This window comes from Aythya fuligula, chromosome 2, assembly GCF_009819795.1.
Source record: "Aythya fuligula isolate bAytFul2 chromosome 2, bAytFul2.pri, whole genome shotgun sequence".
NCBI lineage: Eukaryota > Metazoa > Chordata > Aves > Anseriformes > Anatidae > Aythya > Aythya fuligula.
In genome coordinates, this window is record NC_045560.1 from 3,500,278 (window position 1) to 3,521,774 (window position 21,497).

Sequence of the window (21,497 nt, forward strand, 5' to 3'; positions counted from 1 at the left end):
GGGAATCACCGCGCTGCCAGCCCTGCTCGCATCCCCCTTCCCCTTATCCCCTTTTTTTTTTCGGCTTTTTTTTTTTTCTCCCCTCCGCCTTTTTTTTTTCTCGCCCTTTTTGCTCTCCCCCCTTTTCCTCTCCTCTTCCTCTCCTCCCTCGCTCCTTCACCTCATCCTGCCCATCGCCATGTTAGCCCCTTTTGGGAAGAACGGAGGAATGCGGAGCGGCGGCGGCTCCGGCTGCCAAGAGCCCTTGGGCCGCTGATTGGAGCCGCAGCATCAGCTGGGGCCGCCGCTGCCCCCCCTTAAAGGGACAGGCCCCGGCCTCTACTCACCCCCCCCGAGACCCCCCTCTATTCCTGTCACCCCCTTCGACCCCCTAAGATCCTCCCCTGACCCCCTTTTTTCCCCCCCTACCCCCCGCGGGGGGACCCCACCGAGCACCGCGAGCATCGCGGAGGGGGAAACTGAGGCACCGTGGAGGCGTCCGGGCTTAAAGGATTTTTAAATATATATATAAAAAAGAGGGTTTGGGGTTGCGAAAGGGTGAGTTGGGGAGGTGGGGGGGGGGGTCAGCAAGCTCGGTTTTATTTAAAAAATTTAAAAAAATAGGGGGAAATGGGGGTGTGTGGAGAGCTCTCCTGCCAGCGTGGAAATGCAACTGGGATCCTCCGGGTGCAGAGAGGGGTCCGGGGGGGTTTTATGGTGCTTTTGGGTTTTTAAGGTGCTTTTTAGGAGTGGAGTGTTGTGGGTGGAGAGTGCCATGCCCCCCATGTGGCCAAAGCAGGGTTTTGCTCTTTTGCCCCTAGACCTGTATGTGCCCCTCTACACCCCCATCCTGATCCCCCCACCCCACAACACCTCCACGGAGGCAGCAGAGGACCCCTGATCGCCCCCATATGAGCCTCCTCAGGGTGACCCCAAACCCCCTGAGCTGCCGTGCCTCCATCCCACGTCCCCGGGCCCCTTTCCCCGTCCCACCCCGCAGGCGGCAATGCCGTAACGTCTTGCACTTGTCTGGGCTCCTCTCGGGTTGCCGTGCGCCGTAACTTGTTCCAGATGTGTTCGGCTCCGCGCACAACGTCGCCGCCACGGCCACGTCCCGCCTGTGCTCGGCTTCCTGGGTTGATTTAGTTCAATTTTTTTTTGTTGTTTTAATTCCCCCCGTCTTGTTTTCGGCTCTATGGGATAAAAAATCCCAGCAGAGGCAAGCAGAGTGTTTTCCCCCTGTCAGAAAGGTTTTGCTGGGATGAAAGCGTGGCCTGGATGGCGTGTCCCCTAACCTGGCCGTGTCTCCAAAAGCTCCACCAGCTGCTGAGGGACACGTGGTGGCCATACAAAGCCTTGGCGTGGTGCTGGTGGGCTCCTTACGGGGTCCCTGCCCTTTTGGGGGATGCCGAGCCCACCCCTCACCTAATCTCCTCGCCTTCGCCAGCCGTGGGTTTTCCTCCATGGTGTGGGAGAAGCTGTGCCCATGGTGGCCATGGCCACCAACGCGAGGGGTTGGTCCTCCAGACACCACCAGCGACACTTTGGGGTGAAAAACTGTCGTATGAGAGCAACGGTCCTAAAAGATGGAGCAGGCCTGGTTCCGTTGGTCAGCACCGCCCTACGTGGGGTTTGGTGGAGCAACTTCCCAGCTCTGCCCACAGAGCCCAGCAGGGTGGTTTTATGGCAGAGCTGACTCCATTGGGTTTGGGGGCAATGTGGGACGGGGACCGTGAGGGGAAGGCCGTGGTTGTCCTCATGGTGTGTAGGTGTCCTCTGAACCTGCTCATAGCACTTCTGCTCCTCGTCCTTAAGGCAGGAGACACCTCATGGTGGATTTAGGCAGACATGGGGCCCTGCACCGTGCTTGGTCTCTCTCCTGGGGGCTTTTTTCCCTCATGGTCATCCGCTGAGGACTCTGAAAGGGTAGCTCCATGCTCGTGGTGCAGGTGTGGAGCCATCAGGGCCTCATGGGACCCTCACTGATCCTCAGAAGGGTAACGGGGCCCAGCACACCACAGAGGCACCCCGGGGTGACTTCAGCTGCCGCTGGGACATGGGTGCAGCAGCAGAAGGAAAGCCCTGGAGGTGTTGGTGGGCGAGGAGCAGAGGCAGGAGGGTGCTGGAGAGACCACAGCAGCCTTGGGTCCCGGCCCACCTCCAGGCGGTGCCCGTGAGGGGACATCTCCCACAGTTCCTGCTCTTCATTTTTCACACTGGGCCATGAGATGGCAAGCAAGGGACCCCATAAGGTCGTCATGAATCCTAAACGAAGGCCCAGGCACAGCAACAGGGTGCGGGATGGAGGCTGGGGTGGGGGGGGATGCGGGATGGAGGCCGGGGGTGAATTGCTGGCTCAGCAGCCAGGTTCCACTCAGCAGCTGATTTTCTGGGCAGGCACCACGCAGATTATGGAAAAGAAGGGATCAAATCAGGCCAAGAGAGAGAGAAGAAGAAAAATAATAATAATAATAATAATAATACGGAAAGCAAGAACATTCCTGGAGGCTCTCTGGCCTCTCTCCCTGTAGCCTCCAGAGAGGAGGAGGAGGAGGAGGAGAGAGACGAAACAAAAGGCACGAGAGGAGAAGGAGCCGAGGAGGCGCTCGGGTGAGGATGGCGGGGCTCGAAGCGCTGCAGCAGGACGCGGCCGGAGGGGCCGGGAGGCCCCGGGGGTCGCGCCGCAAGCGCTGCCCTTTTATGGCCCCTTTATGGCCCTTTTATGGCCCTTTTATGGAGGACCGCGGCGCGGATCCTGCCCTACTAAGGGAAAACGTCGCCCGCTTCGGCGCTCGCAAGGAGAACACCCACAGCGCGCAGACGAACTCTCAGAGGACGGCTGAAATACGGCCGCTCCGCGTTGACCCCAATTCTTTCCCTTTTTTTTTTTTTCCTGACTCCAAACTGGGTAAAAAAATAATAATAATAAAATTATTTAAGTGGTTGCAGGTGACGGAACGGCACCGGATCAGGTTCGCCAAGGCCACCCGGGGCTGTGGTCCAAGGCGGGGAGGAGGTCGGCACCCAGCCCCAAAACGCTGTGGGGTTGGCCCCAAAAAGCTGTAGGGTTCACCCTGCTGAGTGCATTCCGCCTCAGCCCGATCCTCACACTTTATTTTCCTTTCTGGGGGTGAGGATCCCACCCCAAAGGCCTTTTCTCCTGGGTTAGTGGGGATGGGAAGGGGTCTGCAGGCACCCTCCCGCACCCCATCGCTTCCCCCCGCAGGGAGCTGCTGCAGCCAGCCACAGCCAGGGCTCGGCTCCCAGAGGAGCTCTTATTGGATTGCAGGCCCTGTTTTCTACAAATTCTGTAATAATTGAGTTTGCTTTTTATACTGCCACGATGCCAGCATGAGGAAGTTTACTTAAAACCCTTGAAGGATGAGAAGACCGAAATATTCAAGGAGAAATTGCTCAGAGGAGGAAGGGGGAGGAACCCCCCCCCTCCCCCCTCCAGCTTTCAGATTTCCTGAAAAACATTTAGCTTGTTTTACCCCTGGAAAAGTAATTGTGGAGTCACCGATTTGTTTTTTGTGCTGATTCAAGGTGCTGCTGAACACAGAGGGTTTCCCACCTTACTCCTTTTCCTCCGCTCTCTCCACAGCTCTGGGGCAGCCCCAGGCCCGGGTACAGGTTTTTTTTTCCAGGTGGGTGATGCAAAAGTGCCACAAGGGGCAAAAATGGGACCCAGCGGGCATCCCTCTGCTTCTTGAGCTGCTCCTGCTTGTCCCTGGGGTGTTATAGCAGAGGGACAGAGCATCGCCGGTCTGGTATTTTGAGGAAAAAGGCTCTTTTTGAGCATTGCTCAGCTGCAGGTTTACAGATCGAGGCCTCTGCTCTGAGTGCATCGAGCCGAGCTGTCCTCACTGCTGGTGTGTTGGAGGCTCTGTCTCCGTTAACAACTCAACTTGGCAGTTTTGACGTTTTGGGGGAAGAAATATTTGTTTTCTCCCACCAGACCTATCTCCAGCCAGTTTTGGCTACTACTTCCCTGCACGAACAACTCCTGCTGCATTCAGGGCGCCGGCCAAATGTGAATTCAGTAAAACTTTGCCTTTTTTTTCATAGAAATGTATGTGGATTCTATGCTCTAGGAGGAAAAACCACAGGATTTTATAAATATTTATTGTTTTTAATACGCTTGAGAAGACTTTGAAAGAAAACAAGTTGCTGTAGGACAAGATCGAAGGCCCATTTATTGCTCAGCAGCTGATTAAAAGTCAGCAAGCAGAAGGCAGGGCTCGGTGGCCACCTTTCAGGATGGAGAAGGCTTGGCCAGCACCAAGTCTGGGGCTCTTCACCATCCTCATCAGCAACCCGGTGGGCGAGGAGCACAGCCACAGCTCACGCTCGCAGGACAGCCCTCCCGGTGTCCCCAGATGCCACATGGATGGTGAGCAACCCCCCAAGGACCTCAATAAATGAAAAAGCAGATGCAAAAATTTCAGATGAATTTTGGTACAGGAATGCATACGGTAAAGCATCCGGAGGAAAAAAGGCATCGTCTCCTCCTGTTGCTGTTGGAAGCAGACTATTTGGATGGATAAAATGACAGCCCAAACCAGAAGGGCATGTCTGGATGGAGAAGAAAACTATGAGGCTCTCCCAACCCACCAAATCATCCTGGCTGGAAAAGATCAAGATCACCACGTCCAGCCAGATGCAGGTGGATGACTTCTTACCCCACCTGGACCCCGTCAAGTCCTACCGATGAGCCTGAGCCCTCATCCCACCCCCTACCAAAATGTACACGAAGCGGCTCCGGCACTGCGTGGAGCAGACTCAAGGACTGAACGTCCACAAAGCTTGGAGATGCGCCGTGAATGTGACTTCCCATCCATCCATCACCCAGAAACCTGGCGAGGAAAGTCACCTCCAGCACCGGGGTTGCTTGTCGAGGAGCCAGGTGTGAGAGCCGCGCGGGCGGCTCAAAGGCATCTTCACGTCGCGAAGGACGAGAGGCGGCATTTCATTAGGCAGGAAGTTAGAAAGCGACACCTTGATTGAGATAATTAGCAAGATTAAGAGCTACAGGAAATACCCAGAGCTGCATTTATAAGTCAAGAGCACCTCCAGGGAGCTGGGGAAGCTTCGCCTCGGGTTGGAGCCTGTGCTGGGGAAGCGAAGGGCTGCAGGATGCTGCGTGCCAAAAATGAGCCCTGCCACGGCTGGGCTGCCTGCTGGCCCCTTCCGAGCACACTGGTCTCTGAGCACACTCTAATTTTTACCTATTTCTTAAGAACAGATCCTTATTTGTCCCTTAGATGGACATTTCTGCTCTCGGGACACCCCGCATGGTGCCCAAGGCCAGGCAGGATGGGGCTGCAGGCTCCTGGGCTGGTGGCAGGGGGCCTTGTGCATGGCTGGGGTCAGGGCTGGGAGGTTTTGGGGTTGGGGCTGGGGGGAATTTGGGGTCCCTTCCCACCCAAAGCACCCCAAGGTTATGGGACCTTGGTTAGAGAGCACTTTTCAGGACTGCTGGGGGAATGCTGATGCTTGGCAGAGCAGCAAAGCAGGTACGTGCAAGGTGTGTTCATTTTTAAGTAGTTTCGGTCCCCTGTGGCTCAAATGGAATGGAATCCACGGGGAATTTTTCCATCACATTAGGGCTACAAATTGGGAATGGGAAAGACGAGCTTGGCAGCCAGAAACCACCTCGTTCAGTAAATACACACAGAGAGAAACCGGGCACGAACAGGGAAAACCAGCGAGCGTCCCTCCCTCACTGACACCGGTGGCTGTGGGAGAGAGTCCCCCCGACAAACACTTCTGGGGTGAAGAAGAGGAACGTGAAGCACACGAATAGTTTCATATTAATGCTAAAAGAAGCAGCAAGAGCTGTCAGGCTGCACACAGACTCTCAGGTTTTCAAAGCTGAAGGTGCAGGGGGAACCAAGAGGCAGCGTCCAAACGCAACCAGCAGGCACCGGGCACCTCAGGGCGACGTTTCACAAGCTCCAGCAGCTCTGGCTAAGGTCGGACAAGCTCAAGCCAGAGCCGAGTTTCAGCTCGTTGTTATGAAGCAGAATTAAGCCCCAGAGCAACTTATCAAAAACCCTGCCCGGATTTGGCATGGGGGAGTTAAAACCGAGGGGAGCGCCGCTCGCCAGGCCGCGCTGCTGCCACCGGAGGGGTGGCAGGGACCCGGTGACGTGGAGCTGGAGGGAAACGTTGCTGGAGGAGTTATTTACGCTTCACCATGAAACCGGAGAGATACACAGCCCCGGAGTCCCCGGGGAGCCGTCCCAGGCCTGGTACTGCTCAAAATATTTTTTTAATAATTACTTGCATGAATAGCGAATTCGCTTATTACAGCTGCAAACGATAGCGAGCCGGGAGGGACTTCCAGTACTTGGGAGGATGGGCTGGGGCTTCAAAACAAGCTTTGACACATTAGAAAAATGGCTTGGGAATAAAAAGAAAAAGAAAGAAAAAAATAATTAAAAAAAAAGGCTGCAATTCAGTGGAAACAAAGGAAAAAGTTGGTGCTTGTGTAAGGCCGGGGCACAAATCTGCGGGAGCAGCGCGGGGCAGGGCTGGCGCAACACTTCCCAAAAGGTCATTTTCTCTTCCTCTCCGACCTCGGGAAGTGGCAGTGATGGGCTCCAGCAGCAGCTAAAGAACTTCAGCCATCAGAAAATACGTTTATTTATTTATTTTTTTAAACAGCAGTTCGAGGCAGTGCTGGTTTTGGTACTGCAGCTGCCGAATCTCAGCCCTGGCCCATTTTACAGAGGGGCTGGATGGGAACTTGCGTGATTTACCCCAAAAAGGGGATTCTGCCTGGGGCAGGAGGAGACATCCCATGGCAGGAGAGGGCCCTGGGGGCTCAGGCACCTCTATTTCCAGCAGGGTGTTTGTTCAACGCTATGGCTGGGGACAGAAAACACAAGTGGGATGCATGCAGCTTGCTGCAGGAGGTGTAGAGGAACCCTGTCACTCAGGCGGATCAAAACAAGCTGATTTCATCATCAGGAGGCATGCTTGGTGTAGCTCAAGCTGGTTCTGGAGTTTTTATTTATTTATTTCTACTTCTTGGCTTTGTTTCTCCCTTAGTTTAAGCAACTGCTTGCTACTTCTCCCCAAACCAGCTGAGCACGCTCCTGACGTTACCAAAGCGCGTGTTACAGCAGGGAGAAGGAATTTTGAATGATTTTTTCCCCCTGCCCTGTTATTTCTTTAGACGGTGGACACCAGCATCAGGGGGTGCTGCAGACCTCAAAGCACAAGGGGACAAAAGGGACAGAGAATGCACACATGCTGTTGTCATACCGGTGCCCCAAAGCACACGTGCAGCTTTTTCAAAAGGTGAGTTTATCAAAAGGATCCATTTTTTTCCTGTTTTTTCCGTCTCCTGGTGCACCTGCAGCTCCATTATCACCACACACATCCAGACCCTCGGCTCTTTCAGGCCACAGCCGGGGAGGAGGTGAAACTGATCTCAGCTGGTGTGGAGCACTGATTTAAAAAGCTTTCATTCTGCCAGGTAGGGCAGGTATTTCTGCCGGTCCCTTCCCCAAAGAGCAGGGTATTTCTCCTGGAAGCAGCCCCTTACCTTCTCCCCTTCCCAAGGACCTTCCAAATCGTCCTCCAGCTCCCTGCTGGCCTCCACCATGCTCTGGGGAGCATCCATGGGGAGTGATCCCTCTCCACTTCCACTTGTTTTCTTGAGCAGCGCCGTGCTCTTTCAAGGGCACACTCGCATCACAGCAAGCAGCAATTAATGCCAAATTAACGACGCCCTCCCCCCCCCCCCCAAACCTTCGTGCCTCTGCTGCAGTTGTGAAATATTGCTTCCGTTAAAAGCAAACCAAAAAATAAATCCCAGGCTGGTTTCGTGCGTGCAGTCCCAGCGCGGAGGGCCAGGCAGACCTTATTAAATCCGTGGTCGGGTCCCTTTAATGGTTTAGGATTTTTAACAGTTTTGCCTTCCCACAGTCGGGCTGCTGAAGCATTTCAAAACCAGGGAAAACCACGGCTGTTTCACAACCATATGAAAGGAAAAAAAAAAAATATGTATTTATATGGATGTTAAGTAGGGGTGGAGCCTGCAGAGCTTTATCTCCTCGTGCTTTAAATCCCAGGCAGCGTTGGGTTTGGAAATTACACCAGATGGATTGCAGAGTGCAGCTCAAGGTCATCTAAACACTGAGCTCAGCTCCCAACTGTAAGCGTGATCATCACGAACCACCAAAGCCATCAGGAGAAATTTAATACAGCGCCAGATACTTGGTGAGCTTCAGAAAGAGCACTTTAAATGCTTCTTCCCCTCGAGTGCAACGCCACAAATAACCCTTGTTTAAAAGCGACAGGGGAGCCGGAGTGAAGGCTCTCCGCGTGGAGATACGGTCGGAAAGCTGCATTTCGGCCGGGGCTCTGTAAATGCGGGCTTTGTGCAAGCCAATTCCTCATCTGATCGACACCCCTGCAGCCAGGCAGCTCTTTTAAGTCTTTTCTACTTCTCGACAAGTTAGGAGGATTCCTCGTGCCTGCCCCGTGGAGCTACCCCACAACAACACTCCGTGTGCTGGGCAGCGGCCGGCCTATTGCCAAAACAACCAGGACCACAGACCTGACCTTCCTGGCCACATTTAAAACACTTGCCCCACGTTTCCCCTCCAAAAAACCCTTATTATAATCAAGAGCTAAGTGTAACGCACTGCAGGGATTAAGATTTTTTTTTTTGTTCTTTTTAACAGGAAAATGTCCCTAACAGGGAAGAAACAGCAGGGTGTTTCTAACTTGTCGAGAATAAGAAAAGAATAAACGAGCTGCCTGATTGCAAGGTGGCCCCTCAGACTTTCCCTACCTTGAGTTCCCATTTTTACACCTTTTATTGCCATAGCTCACATCACCCCGGCGTTCCTGCTCTCTCCCGTGTGGAATTTCTCAGGCTGCCTCCCCAAAGCCGTGCTCCCACGTCTGGGAAATGCCAGGTCAGCCGGATCATGCTGAGGACTAAATTAAACAAGGAAACACCTCCGCTTGTCCTCACCCATCAGGAAATCCATTTTTTAAACCTCAGATCAAGGCAATTCATCTTCCCATTAGGACAGAGCTGGCATATCCAATGAAATCCAGTTTCCCTGGAACAGAAGGTCTGCAAGACTAATGGATTAGCGTGCTGAGCCATTACATCTGCTGACTTCAACCGACACCACATCTCCCACGTGCTACGGAAACGATGTGGGAATGTAAATTTGGGGAAGAATATTTAGCAAGGCAGTTAAATTCAGCACCTTCAGAGATTTCCGCCCGGCTCCGTTAAGTGTAACTGTTCACAAAGGGTAAGAAACTTCCACGTACCTTGAGGAAACGGCAAGACCTCAAATCACTTGGAAATTTCAAAATATTTGTTCCTCCGACGACGATTACGTAAACCTAGTGCAGAGCCTTGCAGAGGAATTGTTCTCTATCTAGGTCAGGAGAAGGAAAGCCAACTTGTAGTCTTGCAAGGGACAAGCAGCTACAGAAATTGAAGCGCATCTCTCATTTTCCTGTCCGTTTCCCTCGAGGAGCAATGGGTTTTTCCAGATTTAGAGAAAAGAGCCTTTGCAGATATGTACAAAAGTTTATTTTACAAACAGCAACTACTTTTGAATAACAAAATTGCAAAAACAGACCGACATTAGAAAACCAGCTCCGTGGTGCGTTTTCTATTTGAAGCACAATTTAACAGAACTCACCAAGTAAAAATATTCCCCCCCCCTTCCCTCGCATCCCTCCCCAGCCATCGACCAGATGGAACTTCTTTATAAAGCTTTAATTCAAGATATGAAATAGACATTGGTAACATTGCAGCGATTCTGGACAACTACAACTGATTGACAATATATCTATTTCACTACCTTTTCCTGGCCTTAAAAAAAATCAACTTAGATCTGAAACATGACAAAATCAGGTTTTGGAGCAATTTAGTTTGAGGAAACGTTGAGTGACAACGCTTACATTTGTAACTTTTGTTACGCCATTAGCCCAGTAGTGCTATTTTCTCTGTAGGGGGAAAAACAAATTACTTAAAACTACGGAACTGCGACAAACATTACCTTGAGTTAGCAAAGAAATATTTATTTGAGACTCTGAAATGGCTGCTACCGTTCAAAAAGAAATCTGCAAACATACTGATTTGAGTAATGCATTTGAACATTCAGTACATTTATAAGAACCTTACAAAATACTGATCTGAAAGGACTACGTGCAAGCAATTTTTCATTGAATTACAGGAGCAGGAGTTTAAGTTCGGGACTTTGGGTTCTCCTAAAAAGGGGGAAAACTGTATGACAGATTCAGTTTTAGGAACCTGTGTAGAAATGTCTTATTCAGCCTGTCATGTACGGACGTGCAGGGCATCATTACAGTCTTCAAATTTCACTTTGAGCTTTCTTTTCATGTTTCAGAAGTGTACCAAAAGCTAATTTGGAGCAGCTTAATTCAATAAAAAAAACAGTATGAATTGATGTCTAAGCAAGAAATTACTACTTTTCATTTTCAAAGCTGTTGGGTCCTGATGAGATTAAAAAATCATTTTCAAGGTTTGAAAACAGTCAAGAAAACTAAAGCATCTCAAGGCATTACAGAAAGTCAGTAATGAAAGTAGTTATAATACAACAGTACTCATTAGCTCTAATAAAGCTACGTTAGTATGTTTTTGTTTTTACTACAGACCCTGCTTTTCAGGGTACGACGTTATGCCATTAAAAAACGGTCTCTTAGTATACAACTTTCTAAACACTGAAAAACTTTATAAATGATTTTAAATTGACTCAATCAGAATATTGCAAAAAAATTATGCTCTCCAGCTTTAAGTCTATGTTTTTTGCAAGCCATTTACCTGTAACATGTAGTCATTTTTGGTATTAAACTTCACTTGGAAAGTACTTTCCACACTTTATCAGGCATACCAGTGTTTTCGTAGTCATTTCACTTCAATAAGATACAATTTGGGACCTGCACACTGATATTCCCTCTGGCAAATGGGATACATCTGCAGACATTTTATATAGGAACCATTATGGTTTATTTTCTCAAAAATTATCACTTAGGTTTTTAAGAAGTGTTCCGAACAAACTCATGATATCCTCAAGTTTACAACATTCAGCTTCAAAACGTGTTGAGGTACGCCAAGCGCTGCCATAGGAATTTAAATGGGACCGCTCAGAAACACTTCTTTACCCTCTAAAGAACGTTGCAATTGAACAGACACTTGGCTTTTAAATGCAAAAGTTTAGACAGGTTGGATTTTGAGATCAAAACTAATTCATCACACTTTCACTCACTGCTTGTCAGTTTGACAACTCCTGTTGTGTGCAAGCTCACCCTTCTGAGCAGACTTCTCTAACACCACAGAACAGGAAGGATTAAGACATCGTGGCAGTCTTTGTTTTCATCAACTAGCTGCTGTGTATGTACCCTATATAACGCAACAGTCAAACAAGACAGCATGGAACCCACCTTCCAGCTCTAAAAAAAAACCATTTTAATAAACTAGAAATGCCAGCCTTTGTAAGAAGTTCTTCACAGTTTTATAGTTGCTAACGTATTTAACAGTAACAGGCAGAAAGCCTTAAGGTGTTTATAAACATACTTGAAGACAGTACTGGTTGCTGCACCGAGAAAAGCGGCGTCAGCAAACTCACCTAAGTGTCATTCATGGCTTGGAAAATCCGATTTGAGGAAATAAAACCTTTTTTTTTTTTTTGTTATATTTTGTAAAAGTAGCATTTGACATAAAAAACAGTTGAGTTGAGCTTCAGTACTTCTCTCCTTAAGTATACAGTCAGTCAAGTGAGTTCACCGATAAATGGTAGTTTCAGCTAGCTCGGTAAACATCCTTCAACTTCACTTGTGTCATCCTCAGAACAGTTCTGGTTTTAAACATAACACTGACAAACTTATTAAATACGGTTTCAATCGTCACAGAAAGATTTTCAGCTATACCCACTGCTTTCACTGGGACTTCGGTTGTTGGAGTAACTGCGATCACTCTCACTGTCAGAGCCATACGATCTACAAAGAAAAAATTAAATTCCTCAGCATTTTATTTCGAGCTTTAAATTCAGAATTGCATCACGTCAAAAATTGAGACAGATGCACGAGACGAGAAGAAAACAGTCATGTATATAACAACTGAAACATATGTTAATGGACACTCAAAATTAAACTAGTCATTAATTTTACGTGCTGAAAATCCTGTGCAGCTCAAGTCAAACTGTGATTGTAACTATACGATTTCTTCCTTTCATCAAAAAAGCTAAGAATTCATCCAAAAAACAACTAAGTTTTTGTTAATGCTGACAGCTGACTAAGAAGTATATTCTAACAAAAGGAGTTTTATTTCTCAACCAAAATGATTTTGCAACTCCGTGCCTTTACATATTGCAATTTGAAGTTCGAAGAAGGATCTGAGTAATTAGGCTCCATAACAACAACGGGAGTGTGTGCAGAAGGGAAATAATACATTCAAATGTTCTGGCTTATCCAAACCAAAAGAATTCCAAGCTGAGCACCTGGCCAAGCATAAAGAAATGGTACAGATTGTTTCAGATAAGCCACAAAACATATTCAGATTATACAGAATGAACTTTAATTAGAAATTTTCTAGCCTCGTGCCTGTAAGGAAAGCTTTCTGAAGGGATAGGCATATCCTAATCAAGCATTGTTTCTCTGATGCTTCCTGACATCCCAAAACAAGGATTTTGTAATGACTTCCACACTTTTCATTAATCTAATTAATTGCCCTTCATACACATGAAGAAGCTGTCTTACTGTCACAATCTGATGAGGAAACTGGTGACACCAGAGTCCATTAAGAGGTGATACTATGTCATGAAAAAACGAGTGTGAGAACAGCAGAGGGTGAAAATTTACGGCAGCCAGCTATCTGTCTGACTTACCACTGAAGTTTATGCACTATATAAAGATCACATTCCACTTCTGATCTCTGCTGAAGTGTGCTCGCTTGCACCTCTGGTAATTCCCCTTGACTGAGTAGGATAATTTTGCACTATTATATAAATTTTAAGCTAACAGTGACATCAGAAGCACACCAGATTTGCTGGTAAGATATTCTTTCAAAACATGTTCTAGGAAGTTAAAAATTAATTCTGGATAGCGCTGTAATTTTTCACTTCCTCTGCAGATGCTTTTTGGCTAGACTGCAAAAGTGGTTTAAAAAAAAGTATTCACCATCCAATGGAATTCTTTGCATACCAGGTAGCTTTTAATTTGTAACAGGGCACCTGATTTAAATCTTGAGAGCTAGTTCACTGCAGGAGTTTAAAAACCACTTAAAGGCAGCGTTATTAAAAAATTATGTGCTTACTTTGAACATATAGGGATTTATATATGCAATATATTTTTATGGTTGGGGAAAAAGACCGTAGCCTTCATGAACTTAAGTACGTACTTTGCAAATTCTTTTGCATTAATACGGTATGAGAGACACGCAAGCAAGTAACATACCTGGATCGCCTATCGTAACTTCTAGATCTCCGATAGCTGTCACTCCTTTTACTTCTACTTCGGCTTCTGCTATAGTAACTATCATATGTGTATGACCTACTTTAAAGGGAAAATAAAGTCTTTGTAGATTTACAGTTCCGCATCTAAAATGTCATTTATTTCAAATGCACAACACTTAAATACAAAGAGATGAATCGCTATAAAGAATTTACTCTCAAAGGATGTGGAAAACAGGATAATTCTAAGTTTTTGTAGATGTTTAAATACCAGAATTCAGCATCATCAAAACAACATTAAATTTATTAATATACAAGAGACTAAGCATTGAAAAAGTTTTGAGTTTTCACTACAAATGGTTCATGAAATAAAAACTTGTTTTCAGAAGTATTAACAAACAACAAAATTATTCCAATTTATATTTCATTTTTATATTCCATTTAGCAATAAAGGGAAACGTGTTCACCATACCATCACCTATCACTGTAACACCAGTATGACTTGGTAATTTTCCAAGCGTCTCATTTATGTTATTCTTGCTTTGTTTGCTCTCAAAGCTGCTAACATGACAGTACATTTCTGAAGAGCACAGATGCAGGGGTACTTTTTACACTAAGATATTTTTATAGCACGTACATTTATTGCAGAGTTGGTACAGAACTACAATCCATACCTGGATCGGCTGTGATGACCATAGGAACTACTTCTTGATCTGCTTCTACTATAGGTTCGACTGACAAACAAAAACAAAACGCTTTGTGTTAAGTTAATCAAGAACAAGTGCTGAACAGGGAAGAGGGGGAAAGAGGATGGGAACATGATTTTCTCAGAATTCCTTACTCACACTGTAAAACATGAAATACAATTCCTTTTTCAGTAACAGGATATTTCAAAATCTGATTGTTTTAACTTGCATGTTTCAAGCAGATGCTTCAGGCAGCAGCATGCACAGCTAAGCCCATTTCCAATTTGCTCAGAGACTGAAGCATCAGAGTTCTGGGCACCATTTACTGGTTTGGTAACACACCTCAAAATTAACAATTAGAGAAACTTACCTACGACTCTTGTAACTGTGGTAGGAACTACTTCGACTTCTTGACCGATCTCTACTATACCAGCCTCTGCTTCGGCTTCTTGTATAGCTTCTTGACCTACAATCCAGAAACAGTTTTTGAAAAGCACAAAACAGAATAACTCAAGTGAAGAGCACAAGAACACGGGAAGCAAAAGCATTTTAAAGCTTCATCCTTTTAGCTAAGTATTTATCCCGTATGTGCTAAAATATACAGTGCTGTTTAAAAGAAAAACAAGCTGAGAAAGAGAAACATGCCTTGAGAATATCGTGAACTTTCAAGTTAACAAAAAGAACAGGAACGTGAATGCCTTACCTATACGAATATGTAGAACTTCGGGATCGACTTCTGGAGTGGCTGTAAGACAGTGATCTTGTTCGGTGTCTGGATTTAGATTCGGATTTACTTCGTGACCTACTGAGACTCCTGGATGGGCTGTTGTCATCTCTACTTGGGGACTCTTCCTCACTGGAACTTTCTTGGTTCCTTGGCCTTCGATTTAGCCGTGCTGTTTTCCTAACTTCATCAAACAGAGATCCAGGCCTTACTTTATTTTTAGCTTTTATTTCAATCCTTAAACCTGCTGGTTTAGGCTCTGGTGCTGAAGCTATGTTCTTTACTTCTGTGGCAGTACTAATTGTAGCTGGTTGCAAGTTACCAACACCTTGCAAAGGCTTCCATTTATTATCGACTTGATTGCTTTGTGTATTTTCAGTGATTTCACTTTTTAAACTACAATCTTTTGTGCTAGACACGGAGACAGAGTTATTTTCTTGCTTCCCTGTTTCTTTTTCTTCTTTAATATTAACAAAGTCTATAACACTGTTTCCTAATTTGACAGCATCTGGTTCAGGAGGCTGTAAATCTTTGTTTGTACTAGCACTTAAAGCCTGAGGTTTGGCAGTGAGAATGACAGGAGACGTGTCCACAACCACCTTCCCTGGTGAGTTACGGTCTGGAGTGCAGATCTCCATGTTGTCATCTGTCTGAACAACATCTTCCAGCCCATTCTGGTTACCTTCTTCAGCATGCTTAGTCTCATTCTTGCAAGCAGTCACTTTTATTCCTGAGTTTAAAATACTGGCTGAAGTGTTTGGATCAACGCTATCTTTATTAAGGTTACTGTGATCTGGTGAGGCATCAGTAGTGCTTTTACCTGGAAGGTTTTCATCTGTACAGGGCTTTTCACCATTTCCCATTTTGTCCTTGACTACTTCATCCTTTTCAGCAGCTTGCTGTTTTTTATCCTTTATGTCCCTGGTAAGCTGCTTTTCTTTTTTATCATCTTTGATAAGTGGCTTCTCATTTATATCATCATCCTCCTCTTCACCAAACTCCAGCGGGGGCTGCCAATGAAATGTTTCTTTTCTTTTCTGAACTTTGTGTTTCTTCTCCTTTTTTCCTTTGGATTTTTCTTTTGCTTTTTTGGAATGTGACTTTTTAAGAGTTTTTTTTGATTCATGTTTGGCTTTTTTTGACTTTCCTCTAGTATTTGTTGAGCTAGAATGAGAACTCTCAGATTCAGAAGATGACAGCTGTTTGCTCATCTTCCACGTACAATCAGAATCCAGAAAACCTTCTGAGGAATTTGACTTTTTTATCCTTTTGGTAACGCTAAGTTCTGTATCAGATCCTGATGTGGCCTCTCCTTCCTCTTTACCAGAGGAGGGTCTGGAATCTGCCCTACTATGCCTAGCCTCTCCCCTTTCTGAGTTTGATTCAGAGTCCCATTTGCTACCTGAATAGGATTTTCGTTTACTTTTTGCACCACCTCTAGGCTGCTCAGACGATTTCTCTTTAACGGCCTTGTTTTTAGGACGATCAGCATCCCGTTCACACTTGGATTTCTCCTCCCCTCTCACCGAACTTGAGTTGCTTTTATCCTGTTGCTGAGCATCTCCTTCCAACTGAAAATGGCCTTCTTTTTCTTGGGCTCCTTTTACTTTGCCAGAATGCTCACTGTCCGTAGAGAAGTCAGAAGACGATAAACTGTCGCTCTCTTTCAGTCCTTGAGAAGACTCATCGTAGTCTTTTGTACCTTTATAAGGAAGAGTACTTTCAGAGCTCGTTTCCTGCCTTAGTTTAAGAGACCGAGCATTCTGATCACCCGATGCAGATTTTCTTTTGCTTCTGTGCCTGTCGTCATCACTAAGGGAGTAATAAGATGTCGACTCACTATAACCCGACCTGTCACTGCGGTATTTACTCGGTGACGGTGATCTGCCTGAAGAATGAGATTTTGTTCTTGAGCTAGACAGACTTCTAGATCTTGTGTAAGATCTTGAGTATGACCTGCTTCGGGAGGACCTGCTTCTCGATCGCGGCCAACTATCCGAGCTTCTGTCGCTACGATATTTGGAATAAGCACTTCGGTCACTATCTGAACTCCTTTGTCGCTTACGGAGCGAGGAAGAAGTGTTAGCCTCTTTAATAACAACTACATTATAATTAGTTTGGGTGGGTATTAAATGGGTTGTCTTAGCTTTCATTTCCTGAATTCGCTCGTAGGATGGCTTCCATGGCTTCTGCCCAGGTTTCCACCGTGAAGGTGGTGGGCTATCACTTAAGGGTATGACAGGGAGGCTTTCTGGGACAACCGGTGGTATGACGACTTTATCAGTCGGGAGTATAACTGCTCTTACAGGGTCAGCAGTCTTGTTGGGCTTGTTTTCATTTAATCGCGTTGAAGTATTTCGTGGAGAATTGGAAACAGTCTTTTGATGCCTGGGGCTAGGACTTGATCTTGATCTACTTCGGGAACGTGATGATTTAGAGGCTGATCTTGATCTGGAACTTCGAGAATAAGACCTTGATTTAGACCTAGATCTGGACCTGGACCTGTAGTATGACCGAGTGTCTCTGCTTGATAAAGATGATGAACTCTGGTCCTCCTTATCAGATTTAGACCAGTCTCTTCTGGATGAATGTCTAGAAGATGATGAAGAAGAACGAGATTTCCTCTCATGATCACAAGATGATTTCTTTCTCCTGACAAAGGAATGAGAGGATTCCACATCTGACGAAGCTGATGTTTTCTTTTTTTTAGTTTGCTTGTGCTTCTTGAAATGCTTCTGCTTTTTAGACTTCTTTTTATGTTTCACTTTCTTCTTCTCTTTTCTGTGCTTTTTGTGGTGGCTGGAGTATCTCACAGTACTCAGATCAGAATAGCCGTTATGTGACCAAGATCTTGATCTCCGTGATGCACTTCTTTCATCCCATCTGCTTGTACACGGGTCACTCAACCTTAAAAACAAACAAGCAAGGCCCACACTAAGTGGAAATTCTGTAAGAACTTCATAAGTATTTTCCCCTCTCCCTGTCCCAAGGCAATTAATGAGGTTTAACAACTATAAAAATCCCTCCATTTACTACCAGACAACCACATTTTGAATGAGCTCATTACACTTGTTTTAAGACATGGAATTACAACACTATGAGGAAAGCTACCACTTCTCTGTAAGAGATGAATCAGACAAAATCACCAAATTGTGCACGCTGTAAACCCAGGCAATTTAATTATCCTAGTCCACATCATTTCGAACTCTGCAACTATGGGATTTATAAACCACATTTAATTTTTTTCTTTTTTAATCATCTTATTTAGGTATTATTTAGCTAGTTCAATGTAATAAATTGTATGCACTCAGTATATAAAAGGGTTTGGTAAACATTTGCAATTTTTCAATATTGTTTATAATGTTCTTCAGTTCTGCCTTTGGGGTTTATCTATCATTTTGATACAAGCTCAGATTATCAAGTCATCAGAAATGCTGGAAAGTCAGCTACATCACAGAGCTGGTAACAGCAAAAAGAACATGAAGCTAAAACTTAATATAAGCTTTGTGGATTTGGTTGTCTTGTTATCAAAATAAAACAAACAGTTAACCAAGTTCAAGGCTAAAGGAAATCTGACGCAACTATCTCAGAGGAAAGCAATAGGAAATTGGACAGGTGAATTAATTTCTTCTTAAGTATTGAAGACAGTTGAAGAACAACTGCTCTGTGACCTTAGGCTTTGTCAGCATGTGTTGATCTGATGTTACAACACCAAAGAAGAAAAGTTTTAGGAAAGATTCCAATAAAGATTCTGTTTAAATTCGGAACACTGGAAGTGGGAAGATATTAAATACAAAGATATTTTTACACATTTTGTTCAGTCAAACAAGAATGACATGGAACAGCTATATAACCTATTATTGCTTGTGCAAAAAAAATACTTTTTAAATGCACTGTAAGGATCTTACTTATCGCCTTTACTCCACTTTTCTCCACTAGGTGGTCTATACGTTCGTAATCTCTGCATTTCCTCTTTCCAGTGCGGAGGAGTCTCACTACTCTCATCATCATCAGATTCAGAGCACGACCGTGATCGAGGTGGGGTGTGATATCGCTGTAAAACCAAAGCAAGACAATTACTTTTTATATTATACAACCTCCTTTAAAGAAAAAATATATTCTGTGTCTGGTATCTCTCATACAAGTTTTGCATGCATCTTCATAACAAACCAGACAATGTTATTCACACAAAGGTCAGGAAGAACACAAATTCTGAATTCCCTGCCAAAGATACCCACTTTTGGTACGCATATATGCTATATGTGAGCCTGATTACATAGCTAACTGCCTTTTCATACTCTAAGGGCACTTATCAAAGCCCGAGAGGGCCCAGCTAACCTGTTTTTCCAAAACACAAAAGATAAAATTTAGGAAGTTCTCTTTACATTACACTTTCTGGAATAACACAATTACAGCAGATAACCAAACTTCTCCCCTCCAGGATACTAAAACACAGATGTTTCAGTTCAGTTAGCAGATACTTAGCTGCCTGTAATCACAGAAACAAGCTCCGTTTCAAAAGTCACTGCTGTTCAGCCCTTAAGAAATGGGCAGTTTAAGACATCTTCTAAGCAAAATGTCTTTCAAAAAAAGTGGAATGAAGCTTCATGCTAGAAAATGATGCTTAGGCACAGCATTTAAAAAGGTAAAAAGAGCTTTTCCTGCAGCAGCAGAAAAATGGTCGTAATATTGCCAAGTCATTATTTTCCATTACCCAGTTGGATACACACTTAGGTAAGTCATACGAGGAAATTGGATGCTCCTTGACTCAATTAACAAAGAAGAAAAACATCTTGGTTTTACTCAATTATTTTGAGCCACTTATAAAATAAGTGATATGTGGAAAAAAAAGCCTAGACTGTCTCCCAGAATAAAAAGAGAAAGACGAATGTATTGGTTTACATAGAATTCACTTAAGAAATATCTTCTTACTTTCTCCCTGTTCAACTGACTGAAAATCAAGTTTTGGGCCCTGCATCATGGATTAGAGAAGGGATAAGAAAACTTTTGCTTAAGAACATTGGCACTAATGCAAAAGAGAAAGTTACCAGATCACTGAAATAGAAATGAGGTCTACAGAAACAGTGACAGCCTTCACAAAGTGGAAAAAAAATGGACCACGACTGTGCAGTTGCAAAAAGCCTTCTGTCCAAGCATGGCAAAAAGTAACTTCTTGCCTGTGCACTGTTATCTGAAATTACACGGACTTCATCTCAGGCAGGAGAGCGGATGAAATTTGGCAAACTATGTTAACTAGCTAAAAACAGAAACAAAAGATACACTTAAACTGTTAGTTCTGCTTTTTGACATTTTGACAAGTGATTCTGCCAATGTTGCCAGAAAAAAATGTTTATCAGCAACATACGCACAGTGATCAGACACTGTACGTATCAGAACTGTACATACTTAGGACACTTCAGAACAGCCTTGTTTGCTGTTATGCAGCAACAGTCCTAGTGCTTAGGAGAAACAGTGAGGAAATCCAAGCAGCAGAGCGAGTAAAAGCTTGTCTTTTCTCATTGCTTCAGATGTTGCAGCTTGCCTAGGATGAACCTTTGCTGACTTCATTTCAGTCTTTACAAAGAAATAATTTTATTCTTATGTCTGAAGCTACTTTTCATGGCTGAAATTACTCTTGTAGCTGGGTAAGCCTTTGTTTTCCCAAACAATGCTTCGGCAAGAAGACATTAAGAAGAAGGATAAGGAAAAAGCATTGCAAAATGAACTACTTGGCACCAAGATTTCAACCTTCTAAGCTTGAATCTACTGTAGGTCAACAACACTTACAGTGGCACACAAAGCCTTCAAGGAAATTCAGAATTCAAAGCACAAGGTCAGACAAGATACTTTGGGTGAGAGGAAATAAGAGTAAGTCACATACTATTGTGCCTCTTCCTTTAATTTTTCGTCCAGATTTAGAGACTGATGGTTTCTGGTCGGTTAGAACTGGTGCAGCATCAAGAAGCTTCCTAAAGAAATTAAGAAAATTAGAGTATACACAAAAAAAAGTAACAATTTTAACTTAAACCTAATTTTAAATTAACCATGCAAAATATCTTAATCGTCTATTTTGATACGGCAGAACTGAATTCAGCAACTGGCATTCCAAGAAGCCAGCCAGCCACGCACAGACCTGCGATGAAAGCAAATCGATACGTAACAGTTCTCAACCAGCTCTGCAGATCTGACCTGCCTTTGTGATAAAGAAAGGCTAACAATGAACTTCCAAAGTACTCTGATACAGCGTTACACGGCTCTTCTAAAGCAGCTGACTTATGTTTGGTGGAAAAATCGTGAAGATGACATGGAAAGAACAGTTTCAAGATCGCAGCAATTACACAACAATGCCTTAGCAGACAGTGGCAGGTCATAACAGTCCCCAAGTTCTAAAGCCTTCTTTCTTTCCTCAGCAAGAAGTAATTCAGCATTCCTTTTTACACAGTTTGAAAGAAGCAAATACAAAGGCTTTGAAAGCACAAGTAAAGAAGAAAAAGCTTACAGCAGACTACACCGTTAACTGAATTAAAACAAAGTGACTGGATTTTAGAGATGCCCAGGACTGTGCTGTATCAGCTCATCTAAATCCACAAGTGAAAAAAATTTGATAGAAAAAAAATGCATTTTGGTAGACATGCAAAAACACAAATTGAA

At 44.7% G+C, this 21,497-nt stretch overlaps 1 protein-coding gene across 6 annotated transcripts in view; it reads right to left on the reverse strand.

Annotated features, from left to right (window-relative positions):
* Positions 1-11,829: 11,829 nt before the first annotated feature.
* NKTR (natural killer cell triggering receptor) overlaps positions 11,830-21,497 on the reverse strand; it is a 37,526-nt gene continuing 27,858 nt past the window's right edge. For 4 of the 6 annotated variants that reach the window (XM_032182703.1, XM_032182705.1, XM_032182708.1 and 1 more), the window contains 7 exons: positions 20,728-20,815; positions 18,755-18,900; positions 14,826-17,753; positions 14,493-14,588; positions 14,111-14,170; positions 13,441-13,539; positions 11,830-11,985 (listed from right to left, as the gene is read on the reverse strand). In XM_032182703.1, coding sequence (XP_032038594.1) covers positions 11,907-11,985; positions 13,441-13,539; positions 14,111-14,170; positions 14,493-14,588; positions 14,826-17,753; positions 18,755-18,900; positions 20,728-20,815 — 3,496 coding nt within the window. In that variant the 3' untranslated portion in view covers positions 11,830-11,906. The remainder of the gene's footprint in view (positions 11,986-13,440; positions 13,540-14,110; positions 14,171-14,492; positions 14,589-14,825; positions 17,754-18,754; positions 18,901-20,727; positions 20,816-21,497) is intronic. The other 2 variants (XM_032182707.1, XM_032182706.1) reach the window with 1 other exon arrangement.